The sequence below is a fragment of the Sorex araneus genome, chromosome 2 (assembly GCF_027595985.1).
Source record: "Sorex araneus isolate mSorAra2 chromosome 2, mSorAra2.pri, whole genome shotgun sequence".
Taxonomy (NCBI): domain Eukaryota; kingdom Metazoa; phylum Chordata; class Mammalia; order Eulipotyphla; family Soricidae; genus Sorex; species Sorex araneus.
This window is the reverse complement of record NC_073303.1, coordinates 233,030,158-233,047,182: the sequence shown is the minus strand read 5'-3', so window position 1 is coordinate 233,047,182 and position 17,025 is coordinate 233,030,158. Positions and strand designations below refer to the sequence as shown.

At 63.9% G+C, this 17,025-nt stretch overlaps 3 protein-coding genes across 3 annotated transcripts; 1 reads left to right on the top strand and 2 right to left on the bottom strand.

Moving 5' to 3' along the window:
- The first annotated feature begins 2,060 nt into the window (after positions 1–2,060).
- On the top strand, positions 2,061–4,355 carry MISP3 (MISP family member 3). Its single transcript, XM_004616813.2, has 3 exons — positions 2,061–3,356; positions 3,743–3,816; positions 4,051–4,355. The coding sequence occupies exons 1-3, from the start codon at positions 2,819–2,821 to the stop codon at positions 4,066–4,068; spliced, it is 630 nt and encodes a 209-aa protein (XP_004616870.1). The 5' UTR covers positions 2,061–2,818; the 3' UTR covers positions 4,069–4,355.
- A 277-nt stretch (positions 4,356–4,632) lies between these two features.
- Positions 4,633–12,906, bottom strand: C2H19orf67 (chromosome 2 C19orf67 homolog). The gene is made up of 6 exons (XM_004616814.2): positions 12,587–12,906; positions 10,898–11,042; positions 10,680–10,780; positions 10,421–10,606; positions 9,806–9,940; positions 4,633–9,347 (listed from the first exon to the last, which is right to left on the bottom strand). Exons 1-6 carry the CDS (start codon positions 12,904–12,906, stop codon positions 9,173–9,175), a joined length of 1,062 nt encoding a protein of 353 aa, XP_004616871.1. The 3' UTR covers positions 4,633–9,172.
- A 712-nt stretch (positions 12,907–13,618) lies between these two features.
- Positions 13,619–16,854, bottom strand: SAMD1 (sterile alpha motif domain containing 1). Its single transcript, XM_055126850.1, has 5 exons — positions 15,417–16,854; positions 14,773–15,061; positions 14,605–14,701; positions 14,387–14,498; positions 13,619–14,290 (listed from the first exon to the last, which is right to left on the bottom strand). The coding sequence occupies exons 1-5, from the start codon at positions 16,371–16,373 to the stop codon at positions 14,132–14,134; spliced, it is 1,614 nt and encodes a 537-aa protein (XP_054982825.1). The 5' UTR covers positions 16,374–16,854; the 3' UTR covers positions 13,619–14,131.
- Between the last annotated feature and the right edge of the window lie 171 nt (positions 16,855–17,025).

The following is a 17,025-nucleotide window of genomic DNA, read 5'->3' as shown; positions in this document are numbered from 1 at the left end:
AGGGATGTCGGGGCCACACCTGACAGTGCTGGGGATGGTGCTCACGACCAAACACCCCCTGCCCCCCGCCTGCTGCCTGCTCACACAGCAGTCTCCCTCGGTCTCAAGAAATAGTCCTGGGCTGGAGCAATAGCCCACTGGGTAGGGTGCTTGCCTTGCATGTGGCTGACCGGGGTTCAATCCCTGGCATCCCATATGGTCCCTCAAGCACCGCCAGGAGTAATTCCTGAGTGAAGAGCCAGAAGTCAGCCCTGAGCACCGCTGAATGTGACCAAAAGAGCAAAGAGAAAAGAAAAGAAAAGAAAAGAAAAGAAAAGAAAGGAAAGGAAAAGAAAAGAAAAGAAAGGAAAGGAAAAGAAATAGTTCTGTCTGCTTGTTTATCTCTTAGGCCATGCCTGGTGGTACTCCAGGTCCCCCCAGTGAATAAACTCAGAGCTCTGCCTGCACAGCATCTCCATTACGGTATCATTCTTGCTTTCTTGTTTTTGTCCCATACCTGGCATGCTCAGGGCTGACTCCTGGCTTCGTGCTCACTCCTGACTGTGTTCAGGGGACCGTCTGTGCTGGAGGCATCAAAGCCGGGGCAGCCGTATGCAAGGCTTACCCCTGTTCTCTCTTTGTACCCCATAGTAAGAATCTTATTTATTGCTGTTTTGGAGTCACACGAGGCGATGCTCAGGGTGACTCCCAGCTCAGGGGTCACTTCCGGCAGTATTATGAGACCATCTGAGGTGCCCTGGGCAGGCTCTTAAGCACTGGGGAAACAGAGCAGAGAGGAAGGCGGTGAGGAGGCTGGAAGGAACGCCTGGTGGGCTCAGGCTAGGGCCTGCTGAAGGAGAGAGATAACATGCAAATAAAGCAAGACAGAAAGGCAGATGCACTGAGTGTGGTGAGGCACAGGAGTTCAGGGGAGGGCAGGGCGTGTGAGGGAAGGGAGGGTAACAGATGGAGAGGGCAGGGTCATACAAAGGTCCTGTGGCAGGGTGGGAAGGGCGGGGCTTGAGGGCTCAGCCACCTGGAATGCCCGTCAGAGCTCAGTCCATCAGCGGCTGCGATCTGACCAGCTGGCCCAGCACGCTGGGAATGTGCTCGTGCCTCTTAGGCGGGGTGGAGGCAACTTGGAGAGCCTGAGAGGGCTGAGGGCGCAGGAGGGACCCTGCGGGGCACCAGGGCTGGACTCATGGAGGCAGTGGCCTGCCCAGGAGGACGGGCGTAGGAAAGGTCTGCAGCACTGAGTAATGATGAGAACTAGAAAAAGGGGTGGTCTGGCGAGTAAAGGGTGCCTGGTGGGCACAGGGCACACACGGATGCCCAGAGTTGGCTGCAGGTAGAAGGGGACTGGGAGTGACTGCCAGGGAGCCCCAGTCCCCGTCTCAGCTCACCCCTCAGACAGAGCATGCATTGTCTGGCGGGATGCAGGAGCAGGGGCTGGAGAGATAGCTCGGGACTAAGGGGCGTCCCGCGCGGGCAGCTGATCCCCCTTCAACGTTCTGAGCACCCACAGACGTGGCCCCAACAGAAGAGCCTGGGGGGTACCAGCGAAGATTCAGTGTGCGGAGCTGGGGCACCGTGTTGGCAGCTGCGGGGCGGAGGGGGGCGGGGCGCGAGAGAGGACCGAGCAGAGTCACATCACTGGGGACTTTGAGGGGGAGGGGCCACGAAGGGGGTCCCTCACAATAAAAGTAGCTCAGCAGAATACCTCAGTGTGAGGGCCTGTGCTTGATCCCTGATGGGGGCAAGTGGAGAAAAAGAAGAGAGAAAAAGAGAAAAAGAAAAAGACGGGAGGGAGGGAGAAAGTGAAAACGCAAGAAAAACAAGGAAGAGAGAAAAATGGGAAAAGAAAAAGAGAAAGAGAAAGGAAGAGGAAAGGAGGAGGGTGGGGCAGGACAGGCCTTGGGTGGGTCGCCACGGAGCGCGGCTCCCTCGCCCAGCCCTCCCAGCCGCGGTGCCCGCCCCCCGCGGCCGCGCGTCCCCTCCTCCCTGTCCAGCGCGCAGTGGGCGGCGCCCTCGGCGAGGGGCGGTTGGTGGAGGCCGACTGGCCTCGGGACAGCCCAGGCACTGGGGCGCTGGGGTGGGGGGCGGCACCTGGTGCCCCCTAGAGCCCGAGGGTTGCGCCGCAGGTGTGGAGGGTGGAGGGGCTGCCGAGAGGGCACCACTAGGTATATAGGGGGTATCACCTGCGGCCCAGCGCTCAGTGTGAGCCAAGCCGGGGCAGGCAGGTACCAGGCTGGCCCTCAGCGGAGGGACACCGGCCGCGCAGCCCGGACCCCGGGTAGCAAGCGGGGTCCGGGGCGGCCTTTCTTGCCCGAACCCGGGTCCCTCGGAGCGAGAGGACCGAAGCCGCGGGCGTCGAGGCGGCCCCAGCCGCGGAGGCGGGGCGAGGGCGGGCCGAGGCCTCCGGACAGGTGCTGGGGGCGGTGCCCAGCCTGCCCCAGGGGCCGAGTCCCCAGGCCGGGGCGGGTCAGAGACGCGGCCCGTGCCGGCGACGCCTCGGAACCTGCGGGCGGCGGCGGCGGCGGACACAGATACCGCGCAGGGCCCGGCGGAACCCGGCTCGGAGCATCCAGACCTCGGCGCGTGCAGCTTCTGAAGCTTCGGGGCTGGACCCGCGCGGGCCCCGGGGCTCGAGAGCGGGGCCCTGGGGTCCCCCGAAGAGTGCGCCAACGAGCCCCGGAGCCCGGGCCCGGCGGGTCAGGACGCCGCAGCTAGGGACTCGGGGCGCCCCGGGCCCGGCAGCCACGGCCCGGGGGTCCCGGGGCACGGTCGCTCCGCGGTGACGGGCTCGGCCGGCCCCGGGCGCCCTCCCTCGCCGCCGCCCATGGAGACGCCCATCGAGCGGGAGATCCGCCGGGCCTGCGAGCGCGAGGAGAGCCTGCGCCGCCGCCGGGGCCTGAGTCCGCGCCGCGCGGCCCGCGAACTCGTCGAGCTGCGCGTGAAGCCGGTGCTCTGCCGGCCCGACCCGGGCCCCGCGTGCCCGCGCGCTCTGGAGCGCGCACGGGCGGGCGCGCGGATGCGGCGGGACATCGAGCGCGAAGCTCACCGGCAGGCGGCGCTCGTGCGCCCCGTGGGCCCGGAGCCGCCTCCGCCGCCGCTGGGCGAACTTAAGCGCTTCTTCGAGACGGCCGGCAGCCGCTCCTCTCCGAAGGCGGTGGCGGCGGGGGGCAGCGCGGGCCCGCCCGGGGTGCCCGAGCGCGGGGGCCGCGCCCCGGGGCCGGCCCGCGCCCCGCCGCCTGCCGCGCCGTCGCTGCTGGAGCAGGAGGTGCGCGCGGCGCGGGAACGGGACCGGGAACTGCAGCGCCAGCGCCGCTGCATCTACGGCACCGCAGAGGGCGCCGAGCCTGCGCCCAGCCTTGCGCGTAAGCCTCGCGCCACGGTCGCCCCGCTCCGCACCTTGGGCTCTTAGGGGTCCCCAGTCCAACTCTGAGCAGCTCTCCACTCCCGCGCTAGGAGGGATCTACCCCCCACCCCCACTCCGTCCAGCCGTCGCAGATTCCTGGGGGCGGGGACGGTGATTTTAATTGCTTTTGTCGGTGTCACGACACCCCGCCTGGGTTCTGGCACTGCCAGATTGTCTCTGCCCACCTGGGGTTCACCTCGCCCCAACCTCAGTCAGGTCCCCCCAGATGGGGACGTCTGTGGGGAGAGGGGTGGGTGGACGCCACAGTGTTTGAGGGGCGCGGCCGCCTCCTGCTGGCGAGAGGAGGGGCACGCCCGACTGAGCGCCTCACCGCAACCCCGACAGCGAGCAGGGGCGACGGCAAGTTGGCGGTGATCTGGCCTCCCCGCGGAACGAACGCGGAGAACGCCCCGGAACAGGTGGGAACCCCTTTATTTCCCCCCGCTCGGCTGGGGTGCGGATCGCCCGCTCCCTACCTGGTCCCCCATCCCACTGCTGCGGCTCCCCAAAGCCCCGTGCGGCAGGACGCACAGTTCCGCGCGCGGCCAGGGGGTGGCGAGGCGGCCCGTGGCGAGTCCACCCCGCGGTGCGCTGCACCCCCCCATGCCCGGCCCCCCTTGAGACCGGCCTGAGCTCCGGCCGCTTCTTCTCAGGACCAGCGGAAGCCTTGAGCCCGGAGCAGGCCGGGTCGCCCCAACCCAACGCCCACTGGACGCGCTCCCCCAAGAGGACGCCCAGCCAGCCGGCTGCGCCCCGGGAAGGTGGAACCGACTCCCTTGGAATCTTTCTTAAATGGACCCGTTTCTCCTGCAAAACTGTTAGGTCCATTGGTAAATGGACCGCCAAACCAGCGCACACGCGCCCCTGCTGCGGAAGTGACAGTCCGTCCCACCTGTCCAGCTCGCCCCTCCGAGAGGACGGGTCCCCACCGCGTCCGTCACCCCCAATAAAGCCACCCTTCTTCCTGACCCCCGCGACGCAGTTTCTGGTCTTTTCCGCCCCCTTCATGAGGTTGGGGACCAGCGGGGGTTGGAAAATCGCAGGAAGGGTCGGAATGTGACCTCGTCGCCCAGTTCCGGGACTGCCGGTCCCGCCCCTCTGCCCCATATGCCCCCTGGCGGCGCGGGCGTGAACTGCAGCCGCCGGACAAGCGGTCACACACCTCCCTCCCCCACCCACACGCAGGCACCGGGTGCCAAGGGCGCTGGGCGCTGGTGAGGAGGCAGTGATAAGAGGTTGTCCTGCCCTGAGGACGTAAACAATAACTGCCCCCCGCAAAAAAATAGCGGGGCGCAGGTGAGAATACCAGTTCCTTAGCTGGGAAAGCAAAATCGCAGGATCCCGGGAGTTGCGTTGGCAAACAGGAGCCTTATTTCCAAGACGCCCCAAACTCCCAGCAGGACCTGTGAGCCCCTCCTCCAAAACACAAAAACAAAGCCCCCTGCGGCTACTGCAAACGTTTTTACTTCATTTCATGGTGGAGGTCAGGCCACACCCGGCTTCCATGGGGACCCCCTTGTGTTGGGGATCAGATCTGGGCTGCTGCTGGCAAGCACTTCACCCCGTATCAGCTCTCGGGGGAGTACTATTTATCTTGGGCCACACCCAGCGGTGCTTAGGGGGACTGTATGCGGTTCCAGGGCTGGAACCCGGGTCGGGCGTGTGCAGCCTGACTCACTGTATATGGCTCCAGCCTATTTCCTCTTACGGAGTTTTTCTTGGCTTTGGGGACACACCCCACGGTGCTTCTGGCTGAGGATGTGCAGGGTTTGGTCACAGCTGGTGGTATTCAGGGATCACTCCTGGTGGGGTCTGGGGGATACTATGGGGTGCCAGGGATTGAACCAGGTTTGGCTGTGTGCAAGATGCCTTACTTGCTGAACAACCCCCCAGAACCCCACCGGTTTTTTTCTTGCTTTCTGGGTCACACCTAGCAATGCACAGGGGTCACCTCTGGCTCATGCACTCAGGAATCACCCCTGGCGGTGCTCAGGGGACCATATGGGATGCTGGGATTTGAACCCGGGTTGGCTGCGTGCAAGGCAAACGCCCTACCTGCTGTGCTATAACTCCAGTCCCCCACCGTTTTTCTTTTTTTGGTTTTGGGTCAACCCCTGGTGGTATTCAGGATTCTATGGGATGCCGGGGATTGACCCCTGTTCATCTGAGTCCAAGGCAAACATCCTACCTGCTGTACTATAGAATCCCCTTTTTGAGGGGGAGCTAGATTCAGGGCTTATTCCTGGTTGGTGCTGGGGATAGAACATGGGTCCGCAGCATGCAAGGCAAATGCCCTGCTGCACTATTGCTCTGGCCCCAGAGCACACTTTCTGAAAATTTTATTTTAGGGTAGGGTGCCAGAGGTCTAACATGACTTGGCTGCAAGGCCAGAACCCATTTTCAGGCCCCACAGTGGATCAAGGAAGCAGGTCACAGAGTGGATTCTGCTGCCAGGCTGGGGGCGGAGCTTGCTCCTTCCCTCCTGCGATGAGCCCAAGGCAGCCCTTGCCCGGTACCTGGCACCAGCATGGGATCAAGATCCCCACCTCCATCCTTGGGTTCTGACCTGGAGCCTGCACGGTGCCCATGAGGCAGGGGGCAGCTGGTTCTCCTGAGGGTGCCCTGGACAGTGGCCAAGCAAGGCCCGGGCTCTGACCCATCCCAGACCCCACAAATCCATCTGGCCTAACGGGTGACGCCTAGGCTGGCGGGTCTGAGCATAGTCCCTACGAGGAGATAGTTTCCGAGCAAGGCACCAGCATGTTGGTGTCTGTGGCCTGTGACGGCCACTGCCTGTGGAAAGGAGCCTACCTCGAACTGTGCAGCCGTGCAGAGCTGTCTGAGCCGGGATTTCCTCGCCGTGGGCAGATGGGGGAACGTGGGCCCGGAAACAGGACATGGGGGTGCTGGGCTTGCATGTGAGGGGTCTTCTGCCACTCCAGCTTTAGCTGTCGGCAGAACACTGGGTGCCTGCAGCATAGCTGAGTGCGGGCCCCCAAATCTAACAACCAGATATCAAGGACTTAATATTGAAATAAACAAGGAAAGAAAAGCAAACTCAAGAATTTCTTAAGGAGGGGCTGGAGCGATAGTACAACAGGTAGGGTGTCTGCCTTGCACGCGGCCGACGCAGGTTCGATTCCCAGCATCCCATATGGTCCTCTAAGCTCTGCAAGGGGTAATTCCTGAGTGCAGAGCCAGGAGTAACCCTTGTGCACCGCCAGGTGTGACCCAAAAAGAAAAAAAAAAGGAGTAATTTCTGAGTGCAGAGTCAGGAGTAACCCGTGTATGGCTGGGTGAGACACACACACACACACACACACACACACACACACACACACACACACACAAAAGAATTTCTGAAGGGGCTGGAGTGATAGTATAGCAGATAGGGTGATTGCCTTGCACACAGTCAACCTGAATTCCATCCCCGACAAGGGTTCAGTCCCTGGCATTCCATATGGTCCCCAAGAGCACCGTCAGGAGTAATTCCTGAGTGCAGAATCAGGAATAACCCCTGACATTGCGGGTGTGGCCCCAAACAAAAACCAAAAAGAAAATTTCTTAAGTTCTCACCTGGATTATCCTGAAATATTCTGGATTTAGTGGGTACAAGGTAAAAAATGTTGCTAAAAGGCCAGAGAGCTAGTAGGGTAGGGAAGGCGCTTGCCTTGTGCCAGGATTGATCCCTGGTACCACATAGGATCCCCATCACTGATGGGAGTGAGCCCTAAGTGTAGAGCTCTGAGCACCACCAGTATAGCCAAAACAAACAAAATGGCCCTACAGGTGGCCTGACCTTTCTCATTTAAAAAAAAACTCTGGGGGCCGAAGTGATAGTATAAAGAGTAAGGCAGGGTAGGGCATCTGCCTCGAACATTGCATCCGATGGGCCAGGAGGGATTCCCGAGAGCCATGAGTGTGTCGCTGTGTGGGGCCCCAAAGCAAAACAAAGCAATCTCTGGGCCACACTGGTTGATGCTCTGAGACCCTGACCGGTAGGGGACAGAGCCCAGGACTGTGAGACCGCAACTGTTGGTGGACCAAACCAGGGGCTCCCATATGCAAAGGCTAGGCTCTGCCCCAACCTTTCTCCTACATTGTGGCTCCTAGAAACCTCCAGGCCCGCCTAGGGCTCCCTGCCTTACGCGTGTCTGACCCCTGCTAGCCCACGGAGTCCCCCGGACCCACGAGGAGTGATTCCCTTAGCACAGCCAAGAGTGGCACAAAAGCAAAAAGAAAAAAGGGTGAAGTTACATATTTTGGTCACTTTAGAATAGCCACATGATTATGTTTTGTGAATGTATGGCTCAAATCCAAGGTCTCACCAGCCCCTATCCCTCTCTCTGTCTGTAATAGATATATTTAGGGGTGAGGGAGATGGTCCAGTGCGATGGAGTTCATGCTTTGCTGCAGCTGCAGGAGCCCTGGATTCCATCTCCAAAAAATAAATAAAGTGGGGCTGGGGCGCATGTGTCCAGCGTGGGGGGCCAGTTCCTACCCCTGACACTACATGGCCTAGAGGCCTACCTTAGCACTGAGCAGGGGCAGTCCCTGAGCGCCAGGTGTGACCCTTCCAAAACAAAAAATTAAAATTCTTTTTTTTTTTTTTTAAGCAGACCAGGGATCAAACCCAGAGCCTCACCCTAGGGAAGCATCAACTCTACCTCGAAGCCATATCCCTGCCACTTTCACAATTTTTTTAGAACCAGGATAGGTTCCTTTCGGGGGCCTCAGGAATTCCTCCTGATGGTGTCCGGGGGCGACGGAACCCAGGTCGGCTGCTTGCCAGGCGCGCGCCTTCCCTACTGCCCTCTGGAGCCGCTGCCCGGAGTCTGACGGCAGTCTGCAAGTTTGCAATCCTGTCTCCCTCTGCGTGGGTTTTCGTGCAGAAATCCAAGATCCTACCAAAGACCCGGCAGATCAGCTAAATCAGCGCTTGGCTCCGAAGCACCAAGCCCGGGCTCCAGGCGAGTCCCCAGGCTCCCGTGGGGCCGGAGATACACCCAGACGCGTTCCTTGGTTCAGTGCGGGGGACGCTGGATGCTGAACCTGCAAGGACTCTTCTGCCTTCGCAGAACTCCAACCCCGTTCCGGGCTCCACCACCTGCTCGCTGCAGCCGCGGCACAAGGACAGTTCACGTCTCTCCTCCTGCGTTCCGCGTCCCGTCGGAGTTGGAGCTCCCCACGCGGCCGGCGACCGGAACACCCGGCGGGCTACGAGCCCAGAGAAGCGAGAGGCGGACGGGAGCCGTGCTCGCTCGCGGGAAACGCCGGAGCGGCGGGCAGCGGCACCGGCAACCATTTCCGGGTCAAACGCTGGGCGTGGCCCCGGCGGTCGGCCCCTCCCCTCCGCCGTCCGCCAGTGGGGGTGGAATTTCCCGGCGGCCCGAAACCTGCGGTTTTCTGGGTTCCGGTTGTTGACAGGCTCCGCTACTTCCCTTTCGGCTTCACGCGCGCCTGCTGCGCATGCCTCGACCCGCCCAGGCCGCTCACCGGAGCGCGGCTCCCGGAGACTACATTTCCCAGAAGGCCCCGCGCGCACAGCTGGGGGCGGGGCCTCCGCGGGGCGCGGCGCGGCGAGCGGACACGGAGCTTGCGACTTCTTTCTTTTATTTCACGCCAAAGTGCTGTGTCCAAGCGCAGAGCGCAGCGGCCGGGCCCGGGCAGGCCCCCGGGACGGCGCGGCTGAGCTGCACCGGGAGAACAAGTGAGCCCCTCCCCTCTTCACCCTCCACCCCGGACTCCGCAGCTGTCAAGCGCCAGGCTTGGGGTTCAGGACCCCAGCGCGGTCCACGCCGCCGGCGCGCCTGCGCTTGGAGGCCGCGCCGGGCCGGCCTGGCCCGTGAGGATCTGTACCAGCAGGTCGGTGGCCAGCATGTGTGACGGCTCCTCGAACCCGATGGTCAGCAGCTGCTGGTAGTCCCCGGGCGGCTGCGGACACAGAATCCTGGGGGCCGGGAGGACAGGCGTCACCCCCTCTTGTTTTCTCAGGAGCCCCTCCCTCCCTTCCAGTGAGAGGCTGTGGCCTGAAAGAGGCTTTGTTTCAGCCAGGGCTGGGGAGAACGCTGGGGGGGGGGGGGTCCAGCTGTTTCCTTGTGGGTGAGAGACGAAGGTCATGGCTCCCCGAGCCCGAGCTGGGGCTAACTGCATTCTGGGCCCAGGAGTTTAGCCTCTCTGGGCACCTGTTTCCCTTCTTGGCAAAAAGGGAGCCAGCAGTATAGGCCTCAGCTGGGTGCTGACATCACCCTGAACAAGGCATTTCAAAGAGCACAATAAAATGCTGTGTATCACCCAGCGGAAGCAAAGCGTGTCTGTGTATGTGGAGAGGTGGGTCTGGCGGGTTGGGTAGGGGGTGCCCCCCCCCACTAAGAGCTCCCTCCCACTTTGCCGTGCCCTGGCACCTACCACGAGTAAAGGTCATCCTCTGCTGGCCCAAGGGGCACCCACCGCCCGATGGACCACAGCTTCTGGATCTGCGGGCAAGAGTTGGCTGGACTCTGACCTGCATCTTCCCAGGTGTCCCGGTAGCACAGGAAATAGCTGCAGAGGAGGGTGGGCCGGGACATGGCCTAGGTGCAGTGCCTGCTGTGCCCACCTGAGACCCTAGTTCAACCCTCGGCACTGCCCAAAGCAGAGAGGAGTAAGCAGCCCTGTTTCCTGGCTTCTTTCTGTGAAGGCTTCGAATTTTTGCTGAGCGGGTCACTCATCAGAAGGCCTCGCTTCTCTGGGCAGGCAGCTCAGCCTGAGCCCCTCCTGCTCTCCTGCCCACCTGTTTTTCCCGCGAGAGCTTTTATTTTGATGGGAGGATGCATGCTTACAGAGGAGGATGGTTATTCAGAAACCCTCGCTCTGGGGCAGGATGGGACTTTTGCCTGTGCATGTGTGGGGCCCTGGCTTCAATCCCAGACCCAAAACAAATTAGTATTTTTTCAAAAGGCTCTCAAGGTTGGCTGGGAATGAGGTAAAATGTGTCTTCTGCATGGCAGCTGAGAAGACTGTGATTCTGGTGAGGGGACTCACTAATCCACGCTGGGTTCCCGCTCCCGGCGGCTGGGCTCCGGCGTGCATTCCAGGTTCCAGCGCATCTTCTTATAGAGGTACCGGGGGAAGCGGCTGGCAGTGTAGGCCGCCGGCGAGCAGTAGCGGAAGATGGAGACCTCGTGGGAAGGGCTGAGGGAGAACCGTCCGCAGAAAAAGCAGGAGATGCTGGCGGAAGGTGGGGATGAGATGGCATGAGATGAGCCTTGGCGGCCGCCACCCAGCCCCCCTCCCATCCTACCTCAGGGGGTCTGTCTCCTCCAGGTCCACGAAGCCAAAGGAGGCATACATGAGCACCAGCTGCTCCAGCCTCAGCGTCAGCTGCTGGGAGATGTCTAAGAGCTACGCGGGGCGGGAGGCAGGATGAGTCAGGGGAGGGGCCTGTGAGGGGCATCCCTGCTGCCCCCCCAGGACTGCGGGATGGGCGAACCAAAAGGGGCTGGAGTGCCCTGTACACACCCCCTTTCGGACCAGTTCCTGCAGGCCCCCATAGATGGGGGGCACGCTCCGCGCCGCCGCCTCCAGGTACAGGAAGTATGGCTCACACAGCTGCAGGAAGGTGGGCATGGCCTTGGCCAGCTGTTCCTTCTGCACGCGGTCCCTGCTAATGGGAAAGGCGGGGTTCCCTCAGTGCCCCCCTCATGGCTCCCATGACCCAAATCCCCGCCTTCGCATCCCTCTCACGACCGACTCCTCAAAACCAAGGGTCACACGCGTTCTTGTGTTTGGGGCCACATTCAGAGATGCTCCTGGCTCTGTGTTCTGTGCTCACTCCAGGCGGAAATTGGGGGACTCTGGGAGGATGCCAGGCAAGCATCCTCCCTGTGCCCCTCTGGCTCCAGCTGTGTGTGTGTGTGTGTGTTTGTAACTTGTTGAACCATCCACACCTGAATCTGCTGTGGACAGCAGCTTGTGGGGCACTGGCCTTGCATGTCATCCACCTGGGTTCGATCCCTGACCTGACATCCCATAGGATGTTCCCTGAGTATAGCCAGGAGTGATTCCTGAGTGCAGAGCCAGGTGTGACACCCCCCCCAGAAAAAAAAAAAGATTTAAAAAAAAAAGCCAGCAACAATTCCTTGGAGGAGGGAGCCCCAGAATCTGGAATTTAAAGCAGCGTTCTTCAACTTTCCCCCCTGCTTGCTGGTGCCTGGCCTGTGGACCCGTCGGACCCACTTGAGCCCTCATCACAACTAGTGGTTTTCTTTCTTTCTTTTTTCTTTTTTTTTGCTTTTTGGGTCACACCCAGCGATGCTCAGGGGTTACTCCTGGCTTTGCACTCAGGAATTGCTCCTGGCAGTGCTTGGGGGACCATATGGGATGCCGGGGATCGAACCCGGGTCGGCCGCGTGCAAGGCAAACGCCCTACCCGCTGTGCTATTGCTCCGGCCCCACAACTAGTGGTTTTCAACCAGTCTACACCTGCGGGCTGGTGGCTGGAGACCACCAGATCCAACAGCTACTCAGGGGAATTCAATGGATGAGGAAACTTGAGCTTCAGCTCCTGGGTGGGGGAACACATTTTCCTTAGGAGTATCAGACTGGCAGCCAGTGGGCCCAATCACTCCCAACAACTGTTTTTCTCCCCCTCCCCCTATGCAAACGCAGGTCAGGGAGATAGTACGGTGCACACAGCTGACCAGGGTTTGAGCCCTAGCACCCCATAGGACCCCAGAGCACTGCCAGGAATGACCCCTGAGCACAGAGGTCAGGAGTCCTTGGAGTAAGTCCTGAGTACCATGGTTTGTGTCCCCCCCACACCTCCCCGCCTCCAAAAAAGAGCCTCACCACCAGTGAGAAAGTGGGGAGAAAGATTTGGCAAGAGACAAGGCAAAGACACGCAGCCATTTGCTTGCTTTGGGTTATCAGAAGCAGCCTGCACGAGAGGCCTCAGGCGCCTTGAGTTTTGGAATTCTCAGGGCTGGAGAGATAGTACAGAGAGGAGGGTGTTGGCCTTACTTGGAGCCACCGAGTTCAGCCCCTGGCATCATGCATAGCCCCCACACCGACATACGGGGAATTAGAGCCAGGACTAAACCCCGCGCACTGCAGCCCCCCACCCCTCAAAAAGACTTTAGCGTCCTTGACGCTGGCGGGTGTGCCTTAACTGTCCCCCTACCCCGTCTGCGCCAGAGGTTTGGACCTCACCTGTAGAGCAAGTAGCTCTGGAAGTCCTCCGCCTTCTTAAGCAGGTAACGGAGCTGCTCAGTGATGGGGCTGAAAAGCGCCTCTAAGGGGAAGCGCGCAGGGGCCGGCCCGGGGGGCGAAGGCGTCAGGGGCGCCGGCTCGGCCAGCGGCCCTCGGGAGTCCTCGGCGTCCGCCTCGGGTGAGTGGCCAGGTGGGACGGGGGGCGTCAACCACGAAGCATCCCGGGGCTGAGACCCGGGGGGCTCCAGGCCTTCGGGGGGCGGTGTCTCTCCGGGGACCCCCGGGAGCAGCGGACCCTCGAACCACGGCTCGCTGGCCATCGAGGGGCTGGATGCGGGCTCAGGGTCCGCCGCGCCAAGCTGGGTGTCGCTGGGGCCGGGCGCGCCGCGGGCCTCCAGCTCAGCCCTGCCTTGACCTCTCTGCCGAGCCGCGGGAGTTCGCCTCGTTTGAATTTCAACACGCGGGAGGGGCGGGGCGCGCCAGTGCGGTCTCTGCCGCGAGCCTGCGGGGCTCCGCGCACACGCGCGCTCCGGGGGCGGGGCGCTGTAGGAACCCCCCCCCCCAACGGGCTCCGCGCGGACCTCCAAGTCCCCGGGTGCCGAGAGCGAATTCCCCAGGGAGGAGGGGTCGTACACCACACATCCCTGCCCCACGCACAGCCTCGGACTCCCAGGCCCTGGAACCTCTTTCCAAAATAACCCGGGAACCATTCTAGAACTTTCATTATGAAATGGGGTAGGTTTGGCCTCCAACTGTGCCTCCTCATCCCTCAGCCCTCAGGCTGGTGAGCAGTTCTCCTCGCCAAAGTGAGGTTTGGGGAAGCATTTGCCTCCCCCCACCCCCAGCTGAAACCTTCAAAAAACGTTCGGAAGATGCAGGAGAAATTAAAGCGAGCAACCGATATTTCCGTGCCTGCTGGGTGCTGGGCAAGGTCTGGGGCACAGACCCCAGCAGACGCTGCTCCTCTCAGATGACCCTGACCACTGGGCTCCCCCATCCACGACATGGATACAGAGCTTTTTTTTCTTTTTCCCCATTTCTTTTTCTTAAAACTTTATTTAAAAAACCTCCGGTGCAATATTAAAAAGCAATACAGCCAGCTGGAGCGACAACCAACAGAAAGAAAGGGGGGGAGGGAGAAGAAAGACACGGGGAACCCCACCCCCACGGTAGGGGGGCCAGCAAGGTATGGCCGCCCACCCAAAGAACAGAACAGCTGAACAAAACATTTATATAGGAAACATCTGGGTGAACTCAAAGGGGTCTTGGGTAGAAGGGAGGCCCCCCATTTTTTTTCTTTCCTTCTCAAAAAATTGTTCAGGGCTGGGGGGAGAAGGGGACGAGGGGCAGGCCTGGCCTCCTGGGGTCCAGTTAATAGCCCCTGTCCCTGTCTCATCCCTAGATGAGCACGGGGTGCCCCCTCCTTAGAAACTGTCATGAGGGCCAAGGGTGTGGTCCTGTCCAGTGTCTGGACTGGGCACAGGGGGCGGGGCTGGGAGTGGACAGGGGCTTCGAGGGATGGGCGGGGCAGGGTGCGCCGGGCGCTCAGCCAAGAAAGCCGTCAGGGTCATCATCTTCAAAATGGCCTTGCTGGAGCACCTTGATGTGGTGCTCGTAGATTTTCAGGGCAGGGCCCAGACGGATGGACAGGCCGGTCAGCACGTCCGTGCGTTGCATGAGCAGCAGAGATTTGCCGTCGATTTCCTGGACGGGCACGTGCACGAACACAGGTCAGGGCTGGCCCGCCTCCTCCGCCCGAGGGGCGTGTGTGGTTGGGGTGGCGGGGCAGGGGGAAGTCACCTGCTCTTGAAAAGCTGTCGCCTGCTCGGGGAAGCCGGCCTCCGTGAAGTACTCCACCACGTCCATGACTGTCCACTCCACAGGGTCAGCCGGCTTCTCCTTGCGGCCAGAACTGCAGGGGAAGGGGGAGGTGGAAGGGGGCGCGGTGAGGCTCAATGCCCCAGCGGTCCACTTGGAAATGTGGGCAGCGCCGCCGGCGTTCCGACACCCTCACTTACGGGCAGCCATAGGGGATCCCGTCGGCCCCGGGGAGGGCTGGTTTTCCCGGGGGCAAAGGCACGGGGGAAGGACAGTCAGGTCCAGGGGTGGCACAGCCTGGGAAAGAGTACAGGTCACACCTGCGGCTCCGGCTTGGGATGTCCCCCCGACCCCAGAAGGACCCTTACCCGAGCCCCCGTCCTTGCTCATGGCGGCCATGGAGAAGATCTGGCGGGTGCCCGGTGCCGGCCCGCGCCCCTGCTCCGGGCCCTGGTGGGGGCCGGCGGGCGTCCACTCCTTGACCCGCTCCTTGGCGTTCTGCGAGTCGGGTTCGCCGTTAAGCTGGTGGTGCGGCGGCGCCCCCGCGGGGCGGTCACTCTCGGGCACCTCGGAGGCCTCGGATACATCGTCCTCATCGTCTTCCTCGTCTTCGTCATCGTCGTCGTCGTCTTTCTCGAGCACCGGCTCTTCGCCTCTCTGGGGGGGGAGGGACGGGGACGGGCCCGGTGGGCGGCGGCCGCGGACCCGCGGCGCAGCGCCCCGGACCAACTTTTCCGCCCTCGCTCGGCGGCGTCCACTCGCGACTCGGCCGCGCAACCGCCCTCGACTCGCGCCGCCGCCCCAAGAGGTCGCTCCTGTCACCAGGCCGCCGTGCGCCCCCGAGGAAACTGAGGTTCGCGGGGATGAAGTCGCTTGCCAAGGTCACCACGCGCGCGACCCCCGGGGTAGGCGGCGCGCAGCAGCCCCGGCCTCCCGCGGGCCCGGCGCCCCCACCCCCGCCCCCCAACTTGGCCCACACCTGCCCGCGCCCCTCACTCCCCGGCGCGCTCACCTTGCTCCGCGCCGCGCGGGCGCTGGCGGCCGGGGGCGCCCGTCCGGGCCTGTCCCCGCGGGGCGGCGCGAGCGCTCCGAGGCGGGTGCGCTCCGGGCGGCCCCGCGCCGCCGCCTCCTCCTCCAGCAGCCCCTGCACGCGGCCGCGGGTCAGGCGGCCGCCCGCGCCGCCGCTGCCCCCGAGGTAGCGCACGACTTCCCGCAGGCTCACGGGCCGCGCCGGGCCGCCGGCCCGCACCGCGCCCCCCTCCGGCGGCGGCGGCGGCTGCTGCGGCGGCGGCGGCGGCGGCTGCTGCTGTGGCGGCGCCGGCGCCGGTGGCGGCAGCGGCGGCGGCGGCTCCCGGGCGGCGGCGGCAGGCGCGGGGGCACGGCGCGGGCCGGCCGGGGTCGCCGCGGGCGGCGGGGCGGTGGGCGCGGGCGGCGGCGCGGCCAGGGGCGCGGCCCGCTGCGCGCGGGGGCCCGGCTGCGCGGGGCCGGGCGAGGGGGGCGCTGTGGCGGCGGCGGCCGCACGGGGCGCCCGGGCCGGGGCGGCGGCGGCGGCGACGGGCGCGGGCGGCGGCGGCGGTGCGGGCGTGGGCGGCGGCGCAGCGGCGGCGGCGGCGGGGCCCCCGCGGGGGGCGCGCGGCGGGGCCGGCGGGGTGGCTCCGCGCCGGGGCGGCTGGACGCGCGCCGCGTTGCGGTACGAGATGCTCCCCTTGTAGCTGACCCGGAGCACGGCGCGCTGCTGGATCAGTTTCTCGAGCTCGGCGCGCGTGCGCTCGGGCTCCGGGCCGTGCCGCCGCCGCACCATCCGGCAGATGCGCTCCAGGTCCGGCCGCGCCTTGCGCGAGCGCAGCGAGTCGATGGTGTCCAGGATCCACTCTTGGTAGTGCGGGGAAGCGGCGGACGACGAGGCGGCGGCCGCCGTGGTGGCGGCCGCAGCCGTCTCCGGCGGGGGTAGGGCCGGGGGCCCCGCCATGCCTCCCGCCCGGCCCGGCTGCACGGTGCGCGCTGCCTCCCTCCCAGCGCGGCGCCCCCCTCCCCGGCTCCCCTCCCTCCGCCGCTGCCCGCCTCCTCCGCCTCCCCCCCCCGGGGGGCGCAGCGCCTCGGCGGAGCGGCGGCGGCGCTGCTGTTTCTTTGCAAAAAAAAAAAAAAAAAAGCGAGAGCGAGGGAGCGCGAGAGGCAGAGAGAGAGAGAGAGAGAAAAAAAAACAGTGAGAGAGAAAGAAAAGAGGAAAAAAAAATAGGCGCACACTCACTCACTCGCACGCACGCACACACAGCCCCGCCGGTGCTGGGCGCGCGCGGGGCCGGGGATGCGAGCAGGGAGGAGGGGAGCGCGGCGCGGCCGGCCCCTCCCCGCCGCCGCCGCCGCACGCGCGCCCTGCGCCCGGGACACTCCGGCCCCCCTTCCTGCCCGCCCTCCGCCTCCCCGCGCCCGCCGCCTTCCTCCCTCCCACCCCCACGCGCCCGCTTTTAAGGTGGAGCGCGGCCCCCCGCCCGCCCGCCCCCCGCGCCCGGCGCTCGCGCTCACTCCGGCTCGCCCCGGCCCCCCCTTACAACTCCCGCGCGCTTTTTAAGGAGGCGCCGCGGAGTTGGCGCCGGGGCGGGGGTGGGGGGGGAGGGGCGCGG

Coding starts and splice junctions, on each gene's coding strand:
- MISP3 (XM_004616813.2), top strand. CDS start 2,819: ATGGAGACGCCCATCGAGCGGGAGATCCGCCGGGCCTGCGAGCGCGAG. Junction 3,357..3,742: donor GCCTGCGCCCAGCCTTGCGC/GTAAGCCTCGCG, acceptor CAACCCCGACAG/CGAGCAGGGGCGACGGCAAG.
- C2H19orf67 (XM_004616814.2), bottom strand. CDS start 12,906: ATGGCCAGCGAGCCGTGGTTCGAGGGTCCGCTGCTCCCGGGGGTCCCC. Junction 10,781..10,897: donor AGGAACTGGTCCGAAAGGGG/GTGTGTACAGGG, acceptor CGCCCCGCGTAG/CTCTTAGACATCTCCCAGCA. Junction 9,941..10,420: donor CGGGAACCCAGCGTGGATTA/GTGAGTCCCCTC, acceptor CCTCCTCTGCAG/CTATTTCCTGTGCTACCGGG.
- SAMD1 (XM_055126850.1), bottom strand. CDS start 16,373: ATGGCGGGGCCCCCGGCCCTACCCCCGCCGGAGACGGCTGCGGCCGCC. Junction 15,062..15,416: donor CCCGCGCGGCGCGGAGCAAG/GTGAGCGCGCCG, acceptor CTCCCCCCCCAG/AGAGGCGAAGAGCCGGTGCT. Junction 14,291..14,386: donor CGACAGCTTTTCAAGAGCAG/GTGACTTCCCCC, acceptor GTGCCCGTCCAG/GAAATCGACGGCAAATCTCT.